This window comes from Borostomias antarcticus (assembly GCF_949987555.1).
Source record: "Borostomias antarcticus genome assembly, chromosome: 6".
NCBI lineage: Eukaryota > Metazoa > Chordata > Actinopteri > Stomiiformes > Stomiidae > Borostomias > Borostomias antarcticus.
In genome coordinates, this window is record NC_140239.1 from 32280553 (window position 1) to 32306860 (window position 26308).

At 48.2% G+C, this 26308-nt stretch overlaps 2 protein-coding genes across 4 annotated transcripts in view; one reads left to right on the forward strand and one right to left on the reverse strand.

The window, feature by feature from the left end:
* Nucleotides 1–931, reverse strand: part of taf1a (TATA box binding protein (TBP)-associated factor, RNA polymerase I, A) — a 14663-nt gene extending 13732 nt beyond the window's left edge. Inside the window, exon 1 of the mRNA XM_084439801.1 lies at nucleotides 808–931. The gene's annotated coding sequence lies outside the window, so the exon portion shown is untranslated. The remainder of the gene's footprint in view (nucleotides 1–807) is intronic.
* Nucleotides 471–25607, forward strand: mia3 (MIA SH3 domain ER export factor 3). 3 transcript variants are annotated; one of them, XM_084439794.1, is made up of 23 exons: nucleotides 471–573; nucleotides 1444–1575; nucleotides 1699–1720; nucleotides 1861–1949; nucleotides 13721–13798; nucleotides 14223–14333; nucleotides 14459–14530; nucleotides 14643–14747; nucleotides 17637–17759; nucleotides 17870–17957; nucleotides 18119–18171; nucleotides 18308–18398; nucleotides 18579–18717; nucleotides 18854–19016; nucleotides 19612–19647; nucleotides 20073–20140; nucleotides 20518–20588; nucleotides 20932–21045; nucleotides 22607–22651; nucleotides 22763–22809; nucleotides 22955–23023; nucleotides 23515–23836; nucleotides 23933–25607. In XM_084439794.1, exons 1-23 carry the CDS (start codon nucleotides 481–483, stop codon nucleotides 24214–24216), a joined length of 2415 nt encoding a protein of 804 aa, XP_084295920.1. In that variant the 5' UTR covers nucleotides 471–480; the 3' UTR covers nucleotides 24217–25607. The 3 variants fall into 3 exon arrangements, with proteins under 3 accessions (XP_084295920.1, XP_084295921.1, XP_084295922.1); XM_084439796.1 differs by lacking the exon at nucleotides 471–573 and adding an exon at nucleotides 1273–1293; XM_084439795.1 differs by lacking the exon at nucleotides 22955–23023.
* The last annotated feature ends 701 nt before the right edge of the window (nucleotides 25608–26308 follow it).

Genomic DNA, 26308 nt, shown 5'->3' on the forward strand with positions numbered 1-26308 from the left:
GCACTAGCTAACTGAGCTAGCACTAGCTAACTGAGCTAGCACTAGCTAACTGAGCTAGCACTAGCTAACTGAGCTAGCACTAGCTAACTGAGCTAGCACCAGCTAACTGAGCTAGCACTAGCTAACTGAGCTAGCACTAGCTAACTGAGCTAGCACTAGCTAACTGAGCTAGCACTAGCTAACTGAGCTAGCACTAGCTAACTGGGCTAGCACTAGCTAACTGAGCTAGCACCAGCTAACTGAGCTAGCACTAGCTAACTGAGCTAGCACCAGCTAACTGAGCTAGCACCAGCTAACTGAGCTAGCACTAGCTAACTGAGCTAGCACTAGCTAACTGAGCTAGCACTAGCTAACTGAGCTAGCACTAGCTAACTGAGCTAGCACTAGCTAACTGAGCTAGCACCAGCTAACTGAGCTAGCACTAGCTAACTAGCCCCTTCCTCTTGAGCAACACATTAGCTGTCAGAACGGCTTGCTAACATGGATGTGAAGGAAACAACCTCTCTCTCCGTGACGGAACCCGATCACTTGTTTAATGCCTTTTATGTCTTATTTTTAACGGAACTTCAACATGTAAGTGCCCACGAGACACATGTAGCTACATCTAGCAACCGCAAAATGTTTATTAAGATAAATGTAAGAGTTTCTTACCTTACCACCATATGTCAGCTACGTTATCATGGACTGTAGTGAATACTGACTCACTTTTAACGTGATAGTTATTCTTATATTCTCGCTTTACAACTGAACATGTGAAACTAACATTTGCTCTGTGTAATGTTAGGTAGTGGTTTTTCTTCTACTCACCAGGACTGACTTAGTTCAGGCGTCCCACTGCTCAGATCATCAGGTTCACACAGTTTTCGTGTTGTAGATTTAAATAGGCATGAAGTAACTTACAGTGATTGTGATCCATGTAGATGTAGGCTATCTGAGTCAGTGGTTGGTTTGTTTGTTTATTGCCCAATTTACAGGGTTGAAAGGGCACATGTTGCAATACAGACCCACAGGGGACCAGCTAGTTCAATTCAAGCCAAGAATGCGGTGCTTCAAGTTTAATTCCTGATTTTAACTGAGAATCTCTTGCAGAGGAAAGTGTGTGTTGTGCCTGTCTGCCACGTGGAAAGTTCAAAGGTTTCTGTTTGGTTGGACAGTGCTGCCTGTGCTCTCTATGGTCAGTTTGGTGATCAGATGATAACTAATAGACTCTGCTCTACTGAGCTAAAGGTCCATTAGCGTCCTAGCTGCCTACCATATGTCATACTGTATGTCAACAGCTGAATAGCGCTCAGCGTGGGTTGCTTTGGGATTGTCATTATATTTCTGCTTCTTGTAAACATCTAGGCCTATCTGTCAGTTGCACTGCAGTCATTCCCCATGTCACGGTGCCGGTTCTGACTTGTGTTGTTGTAACACAGTGGCTGGTCATGTGTGTCTCCACAGATGATTTCTGTCCTGCCAGAAGAATGGAAGCCCGGCCCAACCTTTTTAGGGTTGCCCTGGGCGCCTGTGGTGACCAGCGTGCTGTTGGGCCTCATCACCACCGTGGTCTTCCTCTGGAGGAGCATTCTGACTGTAAGACCCTCTTTACTCATGGTTCCTGTTGAGATAATGTTTTACTGCTAAAAGGGCCATGACCATATTTTGACTTCCCTTTTAATTTGTGTCCCCAACATTTTCTCTTTGTTTTCCCCACAGGTCAGAAAGAAGGTTTACCTTGGTAAGTTTAACATATTCATATTTTCACATTCTCCCAAACAAGAGGTCTATGTAGACATGAATGCATTGTCTGTTATTCTGTCCAACAGCCTGTTATCTTGCTAAGCTAACGACTCGCGACTGATTGTGTTTTTCCGTCAGCGGGTGAAAAAGAGATGAAAGAGCAGCTGCACAAAGTCATCCAGGAAAAGAGTGACGTTCTTTCAAAGGCAGCAGAGCTGGAGAGACAGGTAATACTGCTACGGTTATCAGTCACATTTCACTAGTTACTACAGACAGACAGACAGGTAATACTGCTACGGTTATCACTCACATTTCACTAGTTACTACAGACAGACAGGTAATACTGCTACGGTTATCACTCACATTTCACTAGTTACTACAGACAGACAGGTAATACTGCTACGGTCATCACTCACATTTCACTAGTTACTACAGACAGACAGACAGGTAATACTGCTACGGTTATCACTCACATTTCACTAGTTACTACAGACAGACAGACAGGTAATACTGCTACGGTCATCACTCACATTTCACTAGTTACTACAGACAGACAGACAGGTAATACTGCTACGGTTATCACTCACATTTCACTAGTTACTACAGACAGACAGACAGACAGGTAATACTGCTACGGTTATCACTCACATTTCACTAGTTACTACAGACAGACAGGTAATACTGCTGCGGTCATCACTCACATTTCACTAGTTACTACAGACAGACAGGTAATACTGCTGCGGTTATCACTCACATTTCACTAGTTACTACAGACAGACAGGTAATACTGCTGCGGTTATCACTCACATTTCACTAGTTACTACAGACAGACAGGTAATACTGCTGAGGTTATCACTCACATTTCACTAGTTACTACAGACAGACAGGTAATACTGCTGCGGTTATCACTCACATTTCACTAGTTACTACAGACAGACAGGTAATACTGCTGAGGTTATCACTCACATTTCACTAGTTACTACAGACAGACAGGTAATACTGCTACGGTTATCACTCACATTTTCACTAGTTACTACAGACAGACAGGTAATACTGCTACGGTTATCACTCACATTTCACTAGTTACTACAGACAGACAGGTAATACTTGATGAATCTCTTCGTCTCTTATTATTGTCCTTGATTAGCTCTGCGTTGTGTTTTCTTGTTTCCGATAAAAGACGGACCCCCAATCTCTAATATACCACACAGTCCAGTGACTCCTTTCTCAGGTGTTCAAATGAATCTCTCCAACACGGGATTTGAGCCTCAGCAAAAGCGATTTATTCCAGAAGGTTTTACATACAAAAGACAATGGCATGCCTAATGGACAGTTGACCTCTCTGTATGCTGTCTGAACCCAAATCAAAGTATTGGTCTTGTTGCAACGTTCTTATGTGGTTTGAGTGTCCCCCCTCCCTCGTCTCTTCTCCGATAAGACTGTTTCTCTGGTCTCTTCTGTGGCCTTGCTTCGGCGCCCAGGCCTTTATCTCTAACCACAACAATGGTGTTTGGCCCAGAGTGTACCAATCATAAGATGTCTTTATCTCATAAGTCTATGGAAGAGGGGCACTTCTTACCGAAAACTCAAAACGACAGCCATACTCAGAGGTCAATCATCATAATTAGGAAATAGCTAACAGGATCATATTAAAAGGCATTTCTCTGAAAATCACCAATATTCAACAATCCCCCCTAAGATTATACGTGAACACGCAGAATCATAATGATCAAGAGAAATGTTGTCATCCAAAACCTAAACCTGAACAGCCATTATGCAGAAAGAAAAAGAATAACTGAACAGAAAAACGTGCTTAAGATAAACAGTGAAGGATTAAACACCTTAATCTAAAATACAACATGTTTTCCTCTAGTAGGATTACAATTTTCAAAGGAAAACAAAATAACCATCTATTAGGTTACTTCATGTATGAACCTAATATCCATACAGATACTCCTTACACAGTATTACATAACCCCTGTCGGTAATGGGCCTCTCATCATTGGTCTACGGGCGGACGAATGTGACGTCGCGGTAGAACATGATGAAACATTCCTCACTGACGTAGCTACCTCATAAGCCCAATTTCAAAGCAAGGTTTTCCACGGCTGACTGTGTTAGTCTAACCATGGAAAGCCACAGGATGATAAGACACAAACCCTTCCTGATAGCAACTTGAAACCTAGTCTGTTAGTTCGAAATCAAAGTGTCTTCTCCCTGAGAGATGATCTTTAATTGCTGTGTGTATCTCTGCTGTGAAAGGAAAATTACTCCAGATCTGAGTGGCCCCGACCCAGAAATAAATAACCTTTTTAACAAAATACACGTCTCAATACCCCTGTCTCCGTTTTAATGAGTATATCTCAAGTGCAACCTGGAGTTTTTATTCACAGTATGACAATAACCTACACCCTCCACGTCCTGTCCCTGACCAGCACGTCAAGCTGTGAATGGAAGATGTGGTTATTGTGTGGTGTGAAAGTTCAAATGTCCCGTCTTGGTCTGTTGACGTCTCCACCCGGAGTAGTGTAGTCCTCCCTGCTGAACTCCAGCACACGTGGCCACCGTGTCCCAAGTCAACCCGGAAGTCCTTCTCTCCAACTCCACCTGTTAGCACAGAAAAACACAAGAAAACTGCGGCAGTATCATGTATTCCAAAACTCAGTTTTGTAACAGCATATATCTCTCACTCACTCTCTCATTCAGACCAGACCTAGAGATTATGGTTTCACAAAATTCTTAATTTTAGCATTACTTATCTCTAGAAAACCCCCCCCCCTCTCCACTCCAGACTGTGACCCTCCGAGAAGGTCCGTTCTAAGCCTGCCTGTGGTCTTAACACCCATTCTCCTGTCCCTTTAGCAGCGCTACAGTCATCCGAGCAGTGGGCACAGGTATAGAGCATTACGTCGTAATTCTCTAAGTTGTCGTCTTCATCCCGAGTCGGCCCCCATCACTAGACGTATGGTTCTTTAGCTCAAGGACTCTGCTCGAACAACAGCTGCCACGACTGTCCCTAGTTTTGGGGTGCTAAGCCTGAACGCTATTCTACCCGATGTTTTTAAGTCTGGAGTGGTTGGCTCTTCAATTTATCTGATGCAGTACTACAAGGGTGTGTTTGCTTTGAGGTGTACTCAGTCTACTCTGTCTCTGGTGGTGCAACCACCTTGCATTGGCTGGCATGAACCCAGTTGGGTTTCCCTTTTACCTTTACTGCTGCGTGGGTGATGAGCACAACCTGATAAGGTCCATCCCACTTTGCCTCTAAAGTCTCCCCCTGAAACTTCTTTATCATGACATACTGGCCTGGGATAAGAGCATGTCCCCCCTCGGGGACATCGCTCCAGGCTGCCCGTACCTGTTTGTGAGCCTTGGCCACAGCCTTGCTCAACTCCTCGCAGTACATCATCAAAGTGTCGCTAGTGAGATGTACATCTGCTTTCCTAAGGTCGATGGCTCCGGGGAGTGCCATGGGCCTCCCACAGATGACCTCAAACGGACTAAGTCCGGTTTCTCGATTGTGTGTTGCTCGAATGGAGCAGAGCACAAGACTCAACGCATCGGGCCAAGCCACCTTTTCTTGGTGGTATTTGGTGAGTCTCTCTTTGATGACACGGTTCATCCTTTCTGTCTGACCACTACTCTGAGGATGGTAGGGACAGTGGAGTTTCCACTCGACCCCAAGCATCCGACACACCTCCGTAATGACCTGTGCGGTGAAAGTTGTGCCTCTGTCTGAATCAATCTGTTCTGGTAGCCCCCATCGAGGGATGATGTGCTGCACTAGCACCTTGGCTACATGTTTGGCTGTCCCATTCTTAGTTGGATAGGCTTCTACCCATCGTGAGAAACGATCGACCACTACCAGGACATCTTTCAGACCTCGACACGGAGGAAGTGTGATGTAGTCCACCTGAAGGTGTCGAAACGGCCCGGGGGGTGCTGGCGTTGTCATGCTAGGCACCTTCACCCTGGTCCCAGGATTGACTTTTTGGCACGTCACACACCTGGAAACCACCTGTTCGGCCTGTCGCCTGAACTGAGGATTCCACCAGACTAGACCAAATCGGTAGACCATTTTGTCAACCCCAATGTGACCTACGGAGTGAATCTGTGTCGCCAGATATGGAAGCAACCGTTGTGGTGCGACCAATTTCTGACCGTGTCTCCACACCTCATCTGAGTCCAATTTAGCCCCGTTCTCCATCCACGTCCATATCTCCCCCTTCTCAGATTCTGCCTGCATTCCCCTGACATCAGAGATGGTATCAATCTGATACGGGGGTGCAGGTTGAACTGAGAGTAAACGCCCCTGTGTGTCATGGGCTGCCAGCTTTGCTGCCTGGTCAGCCAGAGCGTTACCTCTACACTCAGGAGTATCTCCCCGACTGTGCCCTTTGACCTTAATCACAGTCACCTCTTTCGGCAGGCGGATGGCCTCCATGAGCTCTTTGACCAACTCCCCATTCTTAATGGGTGTCCCCAATGCAGACAGGAAACCTCTCATTTTCCAAAGCTCACCAAAATCATGCACTATCCCATGTGCATACCTGCTGTCTACATGAATGTTAGCAGTTTTGCCAGTTGCTAGCTTACAAGCTTCAACAAGAGCTTTTAGTTCGGCCTGTTGCGCTGACGTCCCTGGGGACATGGGTCCTGACGCTAAGACCTCAAACTCACTGGTTACCGCCCACCCAGCTTTTCTGATTCCCCCCTCTACCGTCGATGAACCATCTGTGTAGAGAATAAGATCAGGATTGTCTACTGGTGTGCTTCTGACTCTCTCAGAATGTTCCATGGCCTGGAGCACCTCCTGACAGTCATGGAGGCTGTCAGCGGTCTCCTCTGTTGGCGCTACCATGGTGGATGGGTTGGATGGCGTAGCCCTCTCAATCACGATGCCTGGAGCTTCCAAGACAGCCAACCATTTTCCCCATCGGGACGCGGTGACCTGACACGCGCGGTTCATGGTCAGAAGTGTGTGTACAGCGTGTGGGCACCTGACGATCAGTGTCTGGTCCAGAACCAAGCTTGAGACAGTCTGAACTGCAAGATAGACTGCTTGGACTGCCCGCAAGCAGGGGCCGAACCCCTGTGCCACAGGGTCAAGGCGTGTTGAGTAATAACCCACCGGCCGCTGCCGGTCACCGTGGTCTTGTGTCAAGACCGCTGTCATGTAACCGTTTTTTTCTGACACATGAAGGGTGTAGTCTACACCTGCGTTTGGGAGACCTAAAGCTGGAGCCTTGGTCAGCGCATCTTTCAAGGTTTCAAAAGCCGTCATCTGCGCCTCATCCAGCTGTACTGGATCTTTGGACTGGCACTGGCCTTTGGTGAGCTCTGTCAGTGGCTGTGTGATCTCAGCGTAGCTCTCTATCCAAGCACGGTTGTAGTTACACAACCCTAAGAAAGATCTGAGGTCATGAAGTGTTTTTGGAACTGGAGTTTCTCTGATAGCCCTAGTTCGGTCTTGAGTAATTTCACGCTGCCCTTGTGATATTCTCTGCCCTAAATAAATGACCTGTTCCTGCATAATCTGAGCTTTGCCCAGACTGGCCTTGTGGCCCTGCTCATAAAGATGTGTCAACAGGACCTTGAGGTCTTGTTCGTGCTCTGACTCAGTCGCACTGGCCAAGAGAATGTCATCCACATATTGAAGGACTGTGGAAGTGATGGGAGACATTTTGCGCAGATGATCACGCAAAGCTTGATGATAGATAGTCGGAGAGTTGTGCAACCCCATTGGTGTTCGGGTGAACTGATATTGATCTCCATCAATAGTAAAGGCAGTCCAAGGTTGCACCTCCTCTGCAAGAGGAACACTGTAGAAACCCTGCGTCATATCTATGACCGAGAACCACTTGTGTTCGGGTTTCAGTGCACTGAAAATGGTGGACGGGTCTGCCACCAGGGGCGCTATCTTATCCACATACTCATTGGCGACTCTGTAGTCCACACAGAGACGCCATTCACCTGAAGGTTTCAACACAGGCCATGCTGGACTGTTGCTGGCACTGTGAGTCTTTTTCAGGACTCCTCTCTCCTCAAAGATTTTAAGGAGGGGCTTAATCCCCTCAATCGCGCGTGGGGAGAGTGGATACTGGCGAGTACATGGAGGAGGCCTACCTGTGAAGGTGACCGTTTCCATTTTCAGAAACCCACAATCATTTTTGTCTTTTGCCCAGATTGGCAAATTGGCTAAATCAGGTTTTGTTACCTGGTTTAGATTCCATCTGACCTTCCCTTGTTGAAACTGAAGGGAGGAATTAATTTGTGTCAGCACATCAAGGCCCAATAGGGCTTCTTTTACATCCCCCACCCAAAGAGAAGTGGTGAGAGATACAGGTCCCAATTCCAACAAGAATGGCCTAGTTCTCTTCACCCATATCGGCTCTCCCCCTGCCCCATACATGCACACTTCCTGTTTAGTTAGTTTAATGTCAGTTCCTGATAGGCATTGAGGAGGAACGACAGTGGCCGCCGCCCCCGTATCAAAGAGGAAGTCAAGTTGTCTCCTCCCATTCAAGGACCCCCTGATGTACAGGCCGCCATCAGTCTGTATCAGGGCCGCCTCAAGGACGCGGAGCGACGGCTCAACTAAAAATGGGGAGGCAAGGAGGAAGGGAGAGGTGAGGGCTGAGAGGAGGAGAGAGAGGAGGGGGCCGTACGTGGTGTCACGGCCGTCGGAGCAGGAGGGGGAGGGGTACAGGCCTCCACCAGTGCTTGTTTGTCCTCCGCTGAGAGCGTAGGAATCTGGCTCAGCCAGTCATTAACACGTGGGGTTTGAGACCTCTGTTCGGTCCTGACCTGTGTCGGAGTATAGGCAGGAGGGTCACGACCACCCGCGTATGCAGGTTGAGCCGCTGATTGCGGAGTCCATCCCTCTGCCCTCTGTCTCTGGTGGCATTGTACAGCCCAGTGACCCCTGACCCCACAGTAATTACAACGGTCTCTGCTTCTGTTAACACCCCCCTTGGGCCTTGACTCCACTCTCTTAACCTTTCTCTCTATGTTTGGCTCCCCTGGCTGCTTAGTTGCGGCCATAGACCGGGTTCGTACCCCCATATTTTTGTCCAGGGCTGTCAGGTGCTCCACTAGCTCCCCATAGGCCGTTGTTTTAAAGTCTGGTAAACTGATTACCAAAGCGTCTCCTAACCTGTCTGTTATGGCTTTAACAAGCGTGTCACTAATCTGTGGGTGACTGCTATTTGCTATGTTGCCATCGTCCACATCAGGCAACCCACTGTGTCGCAGGAACACCTGTCTCCATCTGAGTTCGAAATCGGCAAACGCCTCTGAAGCCTTTTGCTGGCAGCGGCTAACTTTAGACCAGTCGATGTCGACTGTTGCTTCCTCTCTTATCCATGTTCTAATTGCGTCCCACGCGGCCCTGACGTTGTCTGAAGACCATACTCCCTCACAGATACCATATTTATCCCTTATAGTATTAAAGGCCTTCTCCAAGTTCATGTGTTTCCAAACGTATTGGTTTATGTCCTGTGAAATATCTTCTAGCGTTACATCGGGGGGGCTGTCCCCCCTTTCTCTAACGTAGTCTTCTCAGATCTTTCAGGACTACCTTTAGGTGTTGTCATTGTGAAAGAGCAGTATTTTTAGTAAAATGGTAGTGAGCGGACCTTACTGTAGTCTCCTCTTTCTTGCTGTAGGGAGAGTCGTGTGTAGGCTACTGGGCGTTTGGCCAACTCTGCTGAGGCGAAAAGAGAATGTATCAAAATACTGGTTTTAAACCAGCGCGTAACCAAATATGCCACCCTAGACTATATATATATATATACGCACAGGCCTATGCACACATACATATACATCTAGTATCCAAAAAACCCCGCAATAAGCATATCGGACCGTCATCGACGGTGGGCTATCTCCTCTGTCTCGGTGAGGAATAACGGCTCCAGCACTCCGCTGGAGCAGATAAGGTCTTGGTTCACACAGTATGATTTTATCACAGTGACCTAACCAAACCGCTTCCCTAGACTGTGCATAAATAAATACACACCTAGAATCCATGGGCGACAATGCACATACATCACACACTTCCCTAGACTATATATCATGTACATCTAGAATCCATGTGCGACAATACACATACATCACACACCCAACCAACACCCCGGTCTTTCACGGGGGCCCTCTCAAGGACTGCGCAATCCTTAGAAGTAAACTACCCTCCACCGATCTCTCGCCATGGACGGGCAACCCCAGGGTGATAACCCTGCGGGTCTTCCTTAAGAAAATCTTAAGGGCCTTATACCCCAGGATAAATATCCTGCTGGTCTACTTTAAGGCAATTCCCTAAAGGTCACATACACATACCTCACGTGGGTCTACTTCACATAACAAAACACATGCAAGCACCGTAGCAGGTATCTAGGATGTACAAATATCCGACATGTAGCTACATCACTTAACCAAAACACATGCAAGCACCGTCAGGTATCTAGGATGTACAAATATCCTGCTGGTCTACTTCACATAACAAAACACATGCAAGCACCGTAGCAGGTATCTAGGATGTACAAATATCCTGCTGGCCTACTTCATGTAGACATACATTTATATCCAGCACAGGTATCCAGCATTCCAAACATCATACATGTAGCTACATATAGACATATTTTCACATCCAGCACTGGTATGTTTTACGTGTTGAGAGATTATGTGTGGCATTCTTAGCTTTACTGATTGGTTCTTTAGGATCGGGACATCCAACCCACTCACCGGTTGTAGTTTTTGGTCTCTGAGGCGGATCAGGTCACAGCTGCTGGTCAAGGCGTCCCCTGCTTTCACAGCTGCGGCTGTTTCTGCTCGACCGGTCTTTTGGCTCGTCCAGGTTCTGGATGTCCGATCCGGGTCACGCCGCACCAATTGATGAATCTCTTCGTCTCTTATTATTGTCCTTGATTAGCTCTGCGTTGTGTTTTCTTGTTTCCGATAAAAGACGGACCCCCAATCTCTAATATACCACACAGTCCAGTGACTCCTTTCTCAGGTGTTCAAATGAATCTCTCCAACACGGGATTTGAGCCTCAGCAAAAGCGATTTATTCCAGAAGGTTTTACATACAAAAGACAATGGCATGCCTAATGGACAGTTGACCTCTCTGTATGCTGTCTGAACCCAAATCAAAGTATTGGTCTTGTTGCAACGTTCTTATGTGGTTTGAGTGTCCCCCCTCCCTCGTCTCTTCTCCGATAAGACTGTTTCTCTGGTCTCTTCTGTGGCCTTGCTTCGGCGCCCAGGCCTTTATCTCTAACCACAACAATGGTGTTTGGCCCAGAGTGTACCAATCATAAGATGTCTTTATCTCATAAGTCTATGGAAGAGGGGCACTTCTTACCGAAAACTCAAAACGACAGCCATACTCAGAGGTCAATCATCATAATTAGGAAATAGCTAACAGGATCATATTAAAAGGCATTTCTCTGAAAATCACCAATATTCAACATACTGCTACGGTTATCACTCACATTTCACTAGTTACTACAGACAGACAGGTAATACTGCTACGGTTATCACTCACATTTCACTAGTTACTACAGACAGACAGGTAATACTGCTGCGGTTATCACTCACATTTCACTAGTTACTACAGACAGACAGGTAATACTGCTACGGTTATCACTCACATTTCACTAGTTACTACAGACAGACAGGTAATACTGCTACGGTTATCACTCACATTTCACTAGTTACTACAGACAGACAGACAGACAGGTAATACTGCTACGGTTATCATCACTCACATTTCACTAGTTACTACAGACAGACAGGTAATACTGCTACGGTTATCACTCACATTTCACTAGTTACTACAGACAGACAGGTAATACTGCTACGGTTATCACTCACATTTCACTAGTTACTACAGACAGACAGGTAATACTGCTACGGTTATCATTCACATTTCACTAGTTACTACAGACAGACAGGTAATACTGCTGCGGTTATCACTCACATTTCACTAGTTACTACAGACAGACAGGTAATACTGCTACGGTTATCACTCACATTTCACTAGTTACTACAGACAGGCAGGTAATACTGCTACGGTTATCACTCACATTTCACTAGTTACTACAGACAGACAGACAGACAGGTAATACTGCTACGGTTATCATCACTCACATTTCACTAGTTACTACAGACAGACAGGTAATACTGCTGCGGTCATCACTCACATTTCACTAGTTACTACAGACAGACAGGTAATACTGCTGCGGTTATCACTCACATTTCACTAGTTACTACAGACAGACAGGTAATACTGCTGCGGTTATCACTCACATTTCACTAGTTACTACAGACAGACAGGTAATACTGCTGCGGTTATCACTCACATTTCACTAGTTACTACAGACAGACAGGTAATACTGCTGAGGTTATCACTCACATTTCACTAGTTACTACAGACAGACAGGTAATACTGCTGCAGTTATCACTCACATTTCACTAGTTACTACAGACAGACAGGTAATACTGCTGAGGTTATCACTCACATTTCACTAGTTACTACAGACAGACAGGTAATACTGCTACGGTTATCACTCAAATTTTCACTAGTTACTACAGACAGACAGGTAATACTGCTACGGTTATCACTCACATTTCACTAGTTACTACAGACAGACAGGTAATACTGCTACGGTTATCACTCACATTTCACTAGTTATTACAGACAGACAGGTAATACTGCTACGGTTATCACTCACATTTCACTAGTTACTACAGACAGACAGGTAATACTGCTGCGGTTATCACTCACATTTCACTAGTTACTACAGACAGACAGGTAATACTGCTACGGTTATCACTCACATTTCACTAGTTACTACAGACAGACAGGTAATACTGCTACGGTTATCACTCACATTTCACTAGTTACTACAGACAGACAGACAGACAGGTAATACTGCTACGGTTATCATCACTCACATTTCACTAGTTACTACAGACAGACAGGTAATACTGCTACGGTTATCACTCACATTTCACTAGTTACTACAGACAGACAGGTAATACTGCTACGGTTATCACTCACATTTCACTAGTTACTACAGACAGACAGGTAATACTGCTACGGTTATCACTCACATTTCACTAGTTACTACAGACAGACAGGTAATACTGCTGCGGTTATCACTCACATTTCACTAGTTACTACAGACAGACAGGTAATACTGCTACGGTTATCACTCACATTTCACTAGTTACTACAGACAGGCAGGTAATACTGCTACGGTTATCACTCACATTTCACTAGTTACTACAGACAGACAGACAGACAGGTAATACTGCTACGGTTATCATCACTCACATTTCACTAGTTACTACAGACAGACAGGTAATACTGCTACGGTTATCACTCACATTTCACTAGTTACTACAGACAGACAGGTAATACTGCTACGGTCATCACTCACATTTCACTAGTTACTACAGACAGACAGGTAATACTGCTACGGTCATCACTCACATTTCACTAGTTACTACAGACAGACAGGTAATACTGCTGCGGTTATCACTCACATTTCACTAGTTACTACAGACAGACAGGTAATACTGCTACGGTTATCATCACATTTCACTAGTTACTACAGACAGACAGGTAATACTGCTACGGTTATCACTCACATTTCACTAGTTACTACAGACAGACAGGTAATACTGCTGAGGTTATCACTCACATTTCATTAGTTACTACAGACAGACAGACAGACAGGTAATACTGCTGCGGTCATCACTCACATTTCACTAGTTACTACAGACAGACAGGTAATACTGCTACAGTCATCACTCACATTTCACTAGTTACTACAGACAGACAGACAGGTAATACTGCTGCGGTCATCACTCACATTTCACTGTTATGTGGGGTTATTACACATGATACAGATGCACATGTGCTTGATTATGTGATCTTGTCATGAATGGTCAGCGTGTTTCTGATGGCTGTGTGGTCATCTCTGGTGCTCCTCAGGGGGCGGAGCTACGTGAGCAGCAGAGGGCGTCGGCGGTGTCGGCCAGCTCTGCTCTGGAAAGGGTCCGACAACTGGAGGTGAAGAAATGTTCACACCATCAGCACAGTCATTGCACAACGATTCTGGAAGAATATGTTTTGCTACACAGAACCTCTAGTTCATCAGCAGACACAATTAGAGTCCCATGTTGGATTTGGGTCAATTAGAGTCCCATGTTGGATTTGGGTCAATTAGAGTCCCATGTTGGATTTGGGTCAATTAGAGTCTCATGTTAGATTTGGGTCAATTTGACAGGATTTGTAGGATGGCCCCTTGAGACCTTCATGATGCTTTCCTTCATTTTGCATCTTTTGAAATCTGTCAAAAATTTTATTCATGTTATAAATGGTATGTACATGGATTTTTTTCATGTAATGTATATTGGTATTAATATCTGTCTGGGTAAGAACCATTCACATCCATGCTACCTGCTAAAGACTCTTCTCTCTCTTTCTGTAATAGAAACTGTTGAGAGAGCTTGACAAACGCAATGAACAGCTGTCTGAGGAAAAGAACTCGATGATGCGCGTCTTTGACGAGGAGAGAGCACAGTACCTGAGATACGTGCACAAGGTGAGCTTTACTGCTCTGGTATTCTTCTTCTACTGCTCTGGTATTCTTCTTCTACTGCTCTGGTATTCTTCTTCTACTGTTCTGTCTTATTAGATTAATCATGCTTATTATCTGTTTGTCAATAGTCGGCAGACTTCGAAAAGACCATTTCCAAGTTGAGCCGCAGCCTGAAGAAGACGCAGGACACGCTTGCTAAGGTCTGCGTCATGGGGTGATCTGCATGTATATGACCCGCATGCATATTTGCACAGTATCTATGGGTGGCATGAATGTTCTGTAATCCCCAGTCGTTTTTGCTTCATACTGCAGTCCAAAGTTCTCATGGACGAGTCCAAGATCCGGGAGGACGCCCGTAATGTCCAGCAGCAGTGTCTGGAGAGGGACTACGCCACGCTCAAGGATCAGAACAGCTCTGTAAGGACAGGACACACGGGGACAGGACACGCAGGGACAGGACACACGGGGACAGGACACACGGGGACAGGACACGCAGGGACAGGACACACGGGGACAGGACACACGGGGACAGGACACACGGGGACAGGACACACGGGGACAGGACACGCGGGGACAGGACACACGGGGACAGGACACACGGGGACAGGACACACAGGGACAGGACACGCAGGGACAGGACACACGGGGACAGGACACACGGGGACAGGACACGCAGGGACAGGACACGCAGGGACAGGTCCATAAGGACAGGACACAAAGGGACAGGACACACAGGGACAGGTCCATAAGGACAGGACACACATGGACAGGACACACAGGGACAGGACACACAGGGACAGGACACACAGGGACAGGTCCATAAAGACAGGACACACAGGGACAGGTCCATAAAGACAGGACACACGGGGACAGGTCCTGCTCAATGCTGCCATCTGAGAAACTTCACCATTAGATCAAGGGACTTTTCACATACAAGACTGCCTCAAAAGTGATGGCTGCTTCTGATTTGTTACATTTGTTGTTATGTTTGCTAAACAGCTCATTTGGGTATGCAAATTAATCACGTGACATCTAGCAGATTTTGGCAACAAATCAAGCAGCCAATATATACTTTCCCTAAAAAAAGAAAGTTTAAAAAAAAAAATGTTTGAAGAGATCTGACATAATTAAGAAATGGTATTGACTCCCAGCCCTAGAAGACACATATGCGATATTTCCTTGAAGTCTCAGTGGTCTAGACCTGGCCAGGTTTATAACAGCGTGATCTTACAGTCTCAGTAGTCTAGACCTGGCCAGGTTTATAACAGCGTGATCTTACAGACTCAGTGGTCTAGACCTGGCCAGGTTTATAACGTGATCTTACAGTCTCAGTAGTCTAGACCTGGCCAGGTTTATAACAGCGTGATCTTAGAGTCTCAGTAGTCTAGACCTGGCCAGGTTTATAACAGCGTGATCTTACAGCCTCAGTAGTCTAGACCTGGCCAGGTTTATAACAGCGTGATCTAGACCTGGCCAGGTTTATAACAGCGTGATCTTAGTCTCAGTAGTCTAGACCTGGCCAGGTTTATAACAGCGTGGTCTAGACCTGGCCAGGTTTATAACAGCGTGATCTTAGTCTCAGTAGTCTAGACCTGGCCAGGTTTATAACAGCGTGGTCTAGACCTGGCCAGGTTTATAACAGCGTGATCTTACAGTCTCAGTAGTCTAGACCTGGCCAGGTTTATAACAGCGTGATCTTACAGCCTCAGTGGTCTAGACCTGGTCAGGTTTATAACAGCGTGATCTTAGTCTCAGTAGTCTAGACCTGGCCAGGTTTATAACAGCGTGATCTTACAGCCTCAGTAGTCTAGACCTGGCCAGGTTTATAACAGCATAGTCTAGACCTGGCCAGGTTTATAACAGCGTGATCTTAGAGCCTCAGTGGTCTAGACCTGGCCAGGTTTATAACAGCGTGATCTCAGTAGTCTAGACCTGGCCAGGTTTATAACAGCGTGGTCTTGAAGTCTCAGTAGTCTAGACCTGGCCAGGTTTATAACAGCGTGGTCTTAGAACCTCAGTAGTCTAGACCTGGCCAGGTTTATAACAGCGTGATCTTACAGTCTCAGTAGTCTAGACCTGGCCAGGTTTATAACAGCGTGATCTTACAGTCTCAGTGGTCTAGACCTGGCCAGGTTTATAACAGCGTGGTCTAGACCTGGACAGGTTTATAACAGCGTGATCTCAGTAGTCTAGACCTGGCCAGGTTTATAACAGCGTGATCTAAGAGCCTCAGTAGTCTAGACCTGGCCATGTTTATAACAGCGTGATCTTAGTCTCAGTAGTCTAGACCTGGCCAGGTTTATAACAGCGTGATCTTACAGTCTCAGTAGTCTAGACCTGGCCAGGTTTATAACAGCGTGATCTTACAGTCTCAGTGGTCTAGACCTGGCCAGGTTTATAACAGCGTGGTCTTAGAACCTCAGTAGTCTAGACCTGGCCAGGTTTATAACAGCGTGATCTTAGAGCCTCAGTGGTCTAGACCTGGCCAGGTTTATAACAGCGTAGTCTAGACCTGGCCAGGTTTATAACAGCGTGATCTTAGAGTCTCAGTAGTCTAGACCTGGCCAGGTTTATAACAGCGTGATCTTACAGCCTCAGTAGTCTAGACCTGGCCAGGTTTATAACAGCGTGATCTTAGAACCTCAGTAGTCTAGAACTGGCCAGGTTTATAACAGCGTGATCTTGAAGTCTCAGTGGTCTAGACCTGGCCATGTTTATAACAGCGTGATCTTCCAGTCTCAGTAGTCTAGACCTGGCCAGGTTTATAACAGCGTGATCTTCCAGTCTCAGTAGTCTAGACCTGGCCAGGTTTATAACAGCGTGATCTTAGAGCCTCAGTGGTCTAGACCTGGCCAGGTTTATAACAGCGTGATCTTACAGTCTCAGTGGTCTAGACCTGGCCAGGTTTATAACAGCGTGATCTTAGAGTCTCAGTAGTCTAGACCTGCCAGGTTTTTAACAGCGTGATCTTAGAGTCTCAGTGGTCTAGACCTGGCCAGGTTTATAACAGCGTGATCTTAGAGTCTCAGTAGTCTAGACCTGCCAGGTTTATAACAGCGTGGTCTTAGAGTCTCAGTAGTCTAGACCTGGCCAGGTTTATAACAGCGTGATCTTAGAGTCTCAGTAGTCTAGACCTGCCAGGTTTTTAACAGCGTGATCTTAGAGTCTCAGTGGTCTAGACCTGGCCAGGTTTATAACAGCGTGATCTAAGAGTCTCAGTGGTCTAGACCTGCCAGGTTTATAACAGCGTGATCTTAGTCTCAGTAGTCTAGACCTGGCCAGGTTTATAACGTGATCTTCTCACAGCTGAAGAGCGCTGCTAAAGACTGGGAGGACAGGAACAGGGACCTCTGTGAGCAGATCAGAGTCTTCCAGAAGTCTCAGGACGAGTTTGAGGACGCCATCGCTCAGAAGGATCACAGCAATGAGGTGAGGTGATGTCACACTGTTTCAGTCGAGGCTCAGACCTCCCACTATTCATCTGATGGGTACATGTCCCTCTAATAGATACCGGGTCACCTTCTCTCTCCCTGTGGCAGGTTCTCTCTGAGCTCCTGGTTGACCTTGAGGCCTACGACCTGCAGAAGGGTGACGCCAGAGTTGTGGCTAACGGTGACGATGGCAGCGGTGAGTCACCTCAGACCTCTTCTTAGTTGTAGATGATCGTCTAAACCCTGCCTGAACAGTCACTCAGTTCCCGTGCTCTCACCTGGCCCCTCACACCATTCAGCCTCACCAAGGAGAAAACATCTGGTACATTTACTAATTGGGTTTCTAATGAGTTGCAGATAAAACCACTGCTGTTCGGAACCGAATTAAGCAGCTGATGGATGTGTCTCGGGTAAGATGGAGTCTTTTACTGTAAAAACTCACCTGTGACCTTGAAACTCACCTGTGACCTTGAAAACCTACGCAAATGGAATCTCAGAACCAAGTTTGTGCTTCTGTAGTGAGGCTCATTGTCACATGGTCTACAGGTCCAGACCACCCTCACTGTGGTGGAGGAGGAGCGCAACAAGTTCCAGGCCAGACTGGAGAGAGAGGAGAAGGCTCGGAAAGCTCTGGAAGGTACGTCTCTAGAACAAGTCTGTTCCCTTCTCGCTGGTTCTGTTCCCTTCTTGCTGGTTCTGTTCCCTTCTCGCTGGTTCTGTTCCCTTCTCGCTGGTTCTGTTCCCTTCTCGCTGGTTCTGTTCCCTTCTCGCTGGCTCTTTCAATCTCTCGACGTGTGACATCATTCTGCTCTTACAGAAAAATACCAGGAGCTTGAGCACAACACCACGGCACTGAAAAGTGAGAAGGGCCTGATTGAGAACCAGCTGAAGATCCTCCAGCAGAAGAATGAGATCATGACTGAGATGTATCAACAGAAGGAGATCGCCCTCCAGAAGTATGTGGAGCCAGGAGTAGTTTAATTCTGTGTGTGTGTGTGTGTGTGTGTGTGTGTGTGTGTGCACGCATTGGTCAGTACCATTGCACCCTGCAGAATCACTTCCTGAAAGTAGCGTGCTGTGCCGCCCCCTCAGGAGGTTGACCAATGAGGAGCTGGAGCGCCGGGACAAGGAGCTGAGGCTGTGTGAGGTGGACGGGAAGGCCCTGGAGACGGAGCAGGAGGTCAAGGTCTACCGCCAGAGGATCAAGGAGATGGAGGAGGAGGTGAAGAAGACGGAGAAGGCCCTCAAGGTTCAGGTGAGCAGGCCCTCCCTACCCCAACCTGGGCTGGATCCTAGCCCTCCCTACCCCAACCTGGGCTGGATCCTAGCCCTCCCTACCCCAACCTGGGCTGGATCCTAGCCCTCCCTACCCCAACCTGGGCTGGATCCTAGCCCTCCCTACCCCAACCTGGGCTGGATCCTAGCCCTCCCTACCCCAACCTGGGCTGGATCCTAGCCCTCCCTACCCCAACCTGGGCTGGATCCTAGCCCTCCCTACCCCAACCTGGGCTGGATCCTAGCCCTCCCTACCCCAACCTGGGCTGGATCCTAGCCCTCCCTACCCCAACCTGGGCTGGATCCTAGCCCTCCCTACCCCAACCTGGGCTGGATCCTAGCCCTCCCTACCCCAACCTGGGCTGGATCCTAGCCCTCTCTACCCCAACCTGGGCTGGATCCTAGCCCTCCCTACCCCAACCTGGGCTGGTATTCTAGTCCTGTGATTTAGCCTGAAGACGAAAGCCACTCCTGAGGGGAGGTTTTCAGGGGAGGCTTCTACTACACGTATTCCATGCTTAGCTCCAAGAATACTTTCTGTGCAATGAGCTCATGTTTTGTCCTTTTGTTTTCAGATTGCTGAGCAGGAGAGGAAGGCACATGAGAACTGGGTTAGTAGCACCTCAGAGGCGCGTAGAAGCCTGGTTCACATTCTCCCAGTCAGGTATCATTAGTAGTCCTGGTTATTCAGGTATCATTAGTAGTCCTGGTTATTCAGGTATCATTAGTAGTCCTGGTTATTCAGGTATCATTAGTAGTCCTGGTTATTCAGGTATCATTAGTAGTACTGGTTATTCAGGTATCATCAGTAGTCCTGGTTATTCAGGTATCATTAGTAGTCCTGGTTATTCAGGTATCATTAGTAGTCCTGGTTATTCAGGTATCATTAGTAGTCCTGGTTATTCAGGTATCATTAGTAGTCCTGGTTATTCAGGTATCATTAGTAGTCCTGGTTGTTCAGGTATCATTAGTAGTCCTGGTTATTCAGGTATCATTAGTAGTCCTGGTTATTCAGGAATGTCCTGCTTGGCTCTAGGTTGCTGCCAACACTGCTGAGAGGAGCCTGTCTCAGGAGAAGACTTTGACACGGACGCTCCGTGAGAAGTGAGTGATGGGAGATGTTGTGGGAGTCCGTCCACCTGTCCATGGCATCATCACCATCCTCATCGTCATTTCTAGCTGGTCCATTAGCTTCTTGGCAGCTCCCTCTCAATTTAAAAAAATGGTGCATTATGGTTAAAGAAGTAAATTTGGGAGTAATCACCTCCATAACCTTGAAAATACATCTGCATATACATTTAAGTTGCACAGTTGAAAATTAGATTGGTCATATTACCCCCAAAATGTTGTTAGTGTGACCAGCAGTAGCAAATGCTATAGTATATTTAGAATGTTGCTAATTGAGGTTGTAAATTGCATAATGGGTTTTAATCTCTGATACGCTGTGGTTGATTGATACTAAATGTGTGTTTTTTCCACAGACTTGCTGCTCTGTCCACCCAGCTGAATGACCTGCGTTCCTCCAGCTCCGGCCGCCCTGCTGTCCGACGTGGTAAGATGGTCTCCCGTCTGTCTGGGCTCAGCTGGACTGAACCCCTCAAACCAGAGCAGGGCAGGGTATCTGGATTCTTAAATACATGACTGGTACTGCCTCGGTCAAATACTCACCCTGGGGGTGGATTATGCGCTGTGGTTTTGTGTAATGTTGGTTTCAGTCCTGTCCACATGTCCGGTCCGGTGGACGCCTGATTGGACGACCCGCCATGTGAAATGTGTTTGAGTTTTCAGAGGGATGCCTGGATTCTGTGCGATGGTTCTGTCTGGAGAGACTCAACGCAGAGTTGGGCTGGGATGACTGTGTGTTGATTGTTCTAATGGGTGATTTGGTTGAACAGGTGACTCGTATGGCCCCTCCCCGGTGAGTGGTGGAGCCCCGTCTCCCCCTCTAATGATAGAGGGTCCCGGCCGTTCCCTCTCTGCCCCCATCGGGCGACGGATCGACCCGTTAGGTGAGTCTCCAGAACCCAGCGCTGCTGACTGGACCAGCAAGCCCATGTTCCCTTCTACCAAACCCTCCACCCCTTCTACCAAACCCTCCACCCCTTCTACCAAACCCTCCACCTCTTCTACCAAACCCTCCATCCCTTCTACCAAACCCTCCACCTCTTCTACCAAACCCTCCACCTCTTCTACCAAACCCTCCACCTCTTCTACCAAACCCTACACCTCTTCTACCAAACCCTCCACCTCTTCTACCAAACCCTCCACCCCTTCTACCAAACCCTCCACCCCTTCTACCAAACCCTCCACCTCTTCTACCAAACCCTCCACCTCTTCTACCAAACCCTCCACCTCTTCTACCAAACCCTCCGCCCCTTCTACCAAACCCTCCACCTCTTCTACCAAACCCTCCACCTCTTCTACCAAACCCTCCACCTCTTCTACCAAACCCTCCACCCCTTCTACCAAACCCTCCACCCCTTCTACCAAACCCTCCACCTCTTCTACCAAACCCTCCACCTCTTCTACCAAACCCTCCACCTCTTCTACCAAACCCTCCACCTCTTCTACCAAACCCTCCACCTCTTCTACCAAACCCTCCACCTCTTCTACCAAACCCTCCACCTCTTCTACCAAACCCTCCACCCCTTCTACCAAACCCTCCACCCCTTCTACCAAACCCTCCACCCCTTCTACCAAACCATCCACCTCTTCTACCAAACCCTCCACCTCTTCTACCAAACCCTCCACCCCTTCTTCCAAACCCTCCACCCCTTCTACCAAACCCATCTTCTACCAAACCCTCCACCTCTTCTACCAAACCCTCCACCTCTTCTACCAAACCCTCCACCCCTTCTACCAAACCCTCCACCCCTTCTACCAAACCCTCCACCCCTTCTACCAAACCATCCACCTCTTCTACCAAACCCTCCACCCCTTCTACCAAACCCTCCACCCCTTCTACCAAACCCTCCACCCCTTCTACCAAACCCTCCACCCCTTCTACCAAACCCTCCACCTCTTCTACCAAACCCTCCACCTCTTCTACCAAACCCGTCTGTCTACCTCTTCAGTCCCAACTCACTCCTTTATTTTCTCTTTATTTACCTGCTTTATTTCTTTCCTCTTTCTCCTCAGCTGATCTCACCCTGCTCCTGCTCAGTACCCATCTAACGTCCTCTATCCTCTCCTTCACCTGCTTCTTCTGCTCTTTTCTACTTCTACCCCTGGTTCTCACTGTACTCTTCACTCTTAGACGATCCCGTTCATTCTCCTCAATTTGTGTTCAGCATCTGTGAATGTTACCATCTGTATATTACCCAGCTTGCACTGCTCAGTCTTGCTACTGTTGTTATTGTGTCACAGTGGATTCAGCTGTTGAGGACAGGCAGAGATTACAAGCCTTAGTTCATCCATCGTGGCGCCCTGCTAGGCTGAGGTGTGATGACTTGATTGAGCTGACGATCGTCCAATCAAACTTAAGGGAACCAAGAAGAGAGAGAAGAGGTCGTTGAAGACGGGGATGTTTGCGTGGCGGAACCAAGACTGACCCGTTTGTTTGCTCCGCAGGTCCCCGCCCCCCGTCTGAGAAACACGCCGTTCCGTCTCGATCCGGTACGAACGGCCCGGTCACCTGATCACCCAGTATCAGCGCCGCTGAGCCGACTGAGGCCAGAACCTGAACCAGAACCTGCTGTTCTCACTCTGCCTCTTTCTGCCCCTCAGACTCTGCTGCTCCACGGACCTCCTCCCCCGCCAACATGGAGGACTCAGTAAGCCCTTTACCTCACTACACTCCTATTGGCTTAGTTTATTTCTGCTCTCTTGTAGTCCCTCCCTCCCCATTCAGCAGCCAATCCCAGGCCTGTTGTTCCCACCTTTATGTCTCTTGTGTGTGTGTGTATTCCTGTTCTTTAGCAGACAACCCCAGCACAGTCTGAGGCACTTGAGTCAGTGGTACAGGCTTCCTCTGAGAGCCCAGAGCCAGTGAGTACGGAAGTAGGGGCCAGGGTGTGTGTGTGGTGCCCAGGCAAGGTGCTCAATGTGTGGGTGTGTTGTAGCACCCTCCCCCCCACCCTGACGCCCTCAGATCCCTGGGACGGCGCAGGCCTGAAACCTAACATTCATGTGTGGTCTCTCACAACACTGACTGAAATGGTGCCGCGGTTCTTTAACACCTAAACCTCAACGTAGCGGTGTGGTGATAATCTAAACCTCGCTCTGCTCGTGTGCTGCATGTGTGTTTGGAGTTGGTGCTTCAATGACAAAATGACGGTGTTGGTCTTGGTCATGTGATTGAGCCTGGGGGGGAAGCCTGAGGGGGGGGGGGAGGAGAGGGAGGGAGGGAGGGAGGGAAAGGGAAGGAGGGAGGAGAGAGAGAGGGAGGGAGGGAGGGAGGGGGGGGGGGGAGAGAGAGGGAGGAGAGAGAGAGAGAGGGAGGTTCTGGTTGTAAACTGATGTGTTCATTGTTGCTCCAGAGCTCCAGACCGCAGGGCCCCGGATCCTTCATGGAGTCCCCGATCAGAGACTCCTCCGGCCCCCTGTCCCACGGGCCGCCCCCTCTGGGACCCCGCGGTGTCCCCCCTCCGCCCTTCGGACACGGCTACCGCCCTCCGCCCCCACCCTCCTATCTGCCCCCCGGCGTCAGACAGGCCAACGGGAACGAGGGACCCCCGGGCGGAGACTTCCGGTACCGGCCACGCTCTCCCAACGGACACCCGGGGATGATGGTGCCCCGCCCCAGACTGCCCATGGGCCCCCCTGGCCTGCGCTTCCCCCCCAGCCTCCCCCCTCACCACGGTAGGTGGAGCTTCTCCTGGGGCAGCTGATTGGTCACTGTTCTTCCTGTCACAGCGCTAGTTCATCCATGTGTTCTGATGGTTCTCTCACCCGCAGGTCCAGTGTACCGGGGAGGCCCGCCTGGTCCATACGGACCGTACCATCAGGACATTCGCTTCAACGGACCGCGCGATTACCCCATGCCCCCCCAGCACCTGCCCCCCGGAGCCCTCCCACCCCCTCTCCAGGGAGGTTTCCCCCCCCAGGGCATCAGCCACCTGCCTGCTCAGGGGCCCCGGGACCCTTCTGGGGGCCCCCCTCCAGGCCAGGGGCAGGACTCCGTTTCCCAGCATGCATCAGCCGTCCAGGACTCAGGCCGGTTCGCCGGGGCAGAGCCTTGAGTATCAACAGTCATGGCAAAGAACTGGACAACCCCCCCTTGACCCCTGAACTCCCGTTAACAACCCCCCCTTGACCCCTGAACTCCCGTTAACAACCCCAACCCCCCCCTTGACCCCTGAACTCCCGTTAACAACCCCAACCCCCCCTTGACCCCTGAACTCCCGTTAACAACCCCACTACCAATCAATATCATATCTTCATATCTTTATTTTTACATTTTAAAAGCAAAGGCATTATGCAAACAGCGAGTTCACAAAGCATCCGAAATCTATTAGCTGTGTCTGAAATTCTATTAAACGGTCTTGAAGAGAAGTAGTGAGGCTTGCCACTTTGCAAGATGGCTTATTGTGCAATAACATTTTTATTGTATGCCTGAGGATTTTTTTTTTTGTAGTTATAGCTATGATTTTTAAAAGGGGGATGAAAGTTGATATCTTACTATGCCATGATTTCCTGTGGAAATTATTTAAAATGGGTATTATGAGGTGTGGTCAGTCTTTGGGTTGGTCATCCTCTCAGAAGCACAGGGACCACCACTCTCCCAAGGCTGCGTCTTCATAAGGAATTGAACACAACAAATGTGTAAATGACAGTCAGATGTGTAACTTATTTTACTATGTTCCTAGAATTTTTATTAATAAACAAGGTAAAAAGTCCTGAAGTCATGTTATCCATTGCTATGGTAACTGCCATCCTCTCATTTGGCGAGAGCCGTTTTGATTGGAGGAGTCTGGCTGTGACCCTGCGCTCACATACAGGGATGATGGGAGGAGTCTGGCTGTGACCCTGCGCTCACATACAGGGATGATTGGAGGAGTGGTTGTGACCCTGCGCTCACATGCAGGGATGATTGGAGGAGTGGTTGTGACCCTGCGCTCACATGCAGGGATGATTGGAGGAGTGGCTGTGACCCTGCGCTCACATGCAGGGATGATTGGAGGAGTGGTTGTGACCCTGCGCTCACATGCAGGGATGATGGGAGGAGGCTGGTTGTGACCCTGCGCTCACATGCAGGGATGCACTCACTTTGATATCTATGATAAAATGATTAACCTAAACGTTTCTTGTGACTAGAGCCAGTATTTGCTTTGCATTGTGTGGAAATGTCCGGATGCTATTGTGTGTTGAGAAGCTCTCACTATCAGTCTTATCGCCATCAAAGGGAGCAGCAAGTATTGTTTGTTATTTGTAGTTGACACTAGTATGTTGTTCTGTGTTCTCAGCCATGTGTGAAGCCAGTCTTGTAAGTTGCTCTGTTCTGCCTGTGTCCCATATTTACTTTGTCCTATTTCAAGGGGGGATTTGAATAACTGGCTTTGATGACTTATGTTGGACAGATTGTGCTTGAACAGGCTGGACTTCCATACATTATTTGTTTTCATGTATAAATGGGTTCAAGGAAGGTGACTAATGGCTTTATGAATTTAACCACCAGCATCAGTGTGTCTCTTTTTGTTCCTGCTAGTAAGAGACTGACCTAAAGCAGTGTTTTGGCATTTCACATCTTAGGATTTCTGTTTGAAGTCCAATCATCTCATTACACAGCATTCATATAAAACTACTTTCTTAGTACTGAAGACCAGAATGGATCAGTGCCTTAAAATAGTTGAAAAAATGGTTTCTGCAATTTATTGTAAATCAGTCATTAATGTCTCTACTTATAGTTCAGTGACTGACCACGCAGACCAGGGACTGACCAGAGACTGACCACGCAGACCAGAGTGACCAGGGACTGACCACGCAGACCAGAGACTGACCACGCAGACCAGAGACTGACCACGCAGACCAGAGACCGACCACGCAGACCAGAGACTGACCACGCAGACCAGGGACTGACCACGCAGACCAGAGACTGACCACGCAGACCAGAGACTGACCACGCAGACCAGAGACTGACCACGCAGACCAGAGACTGACCACGCAGACCAGGGACTGACCACGCAGACCAGGGACTGACCACGCAGACCAGAGACTGACCACGCAGACCAGAGACTGACCACGCAGACCAGGGACTGACCACGCAGACCAGGGACTGACCACGCAGACCAGGGACTGACCACGCAGACCAGGGACTGACCACAAAGACCAGAG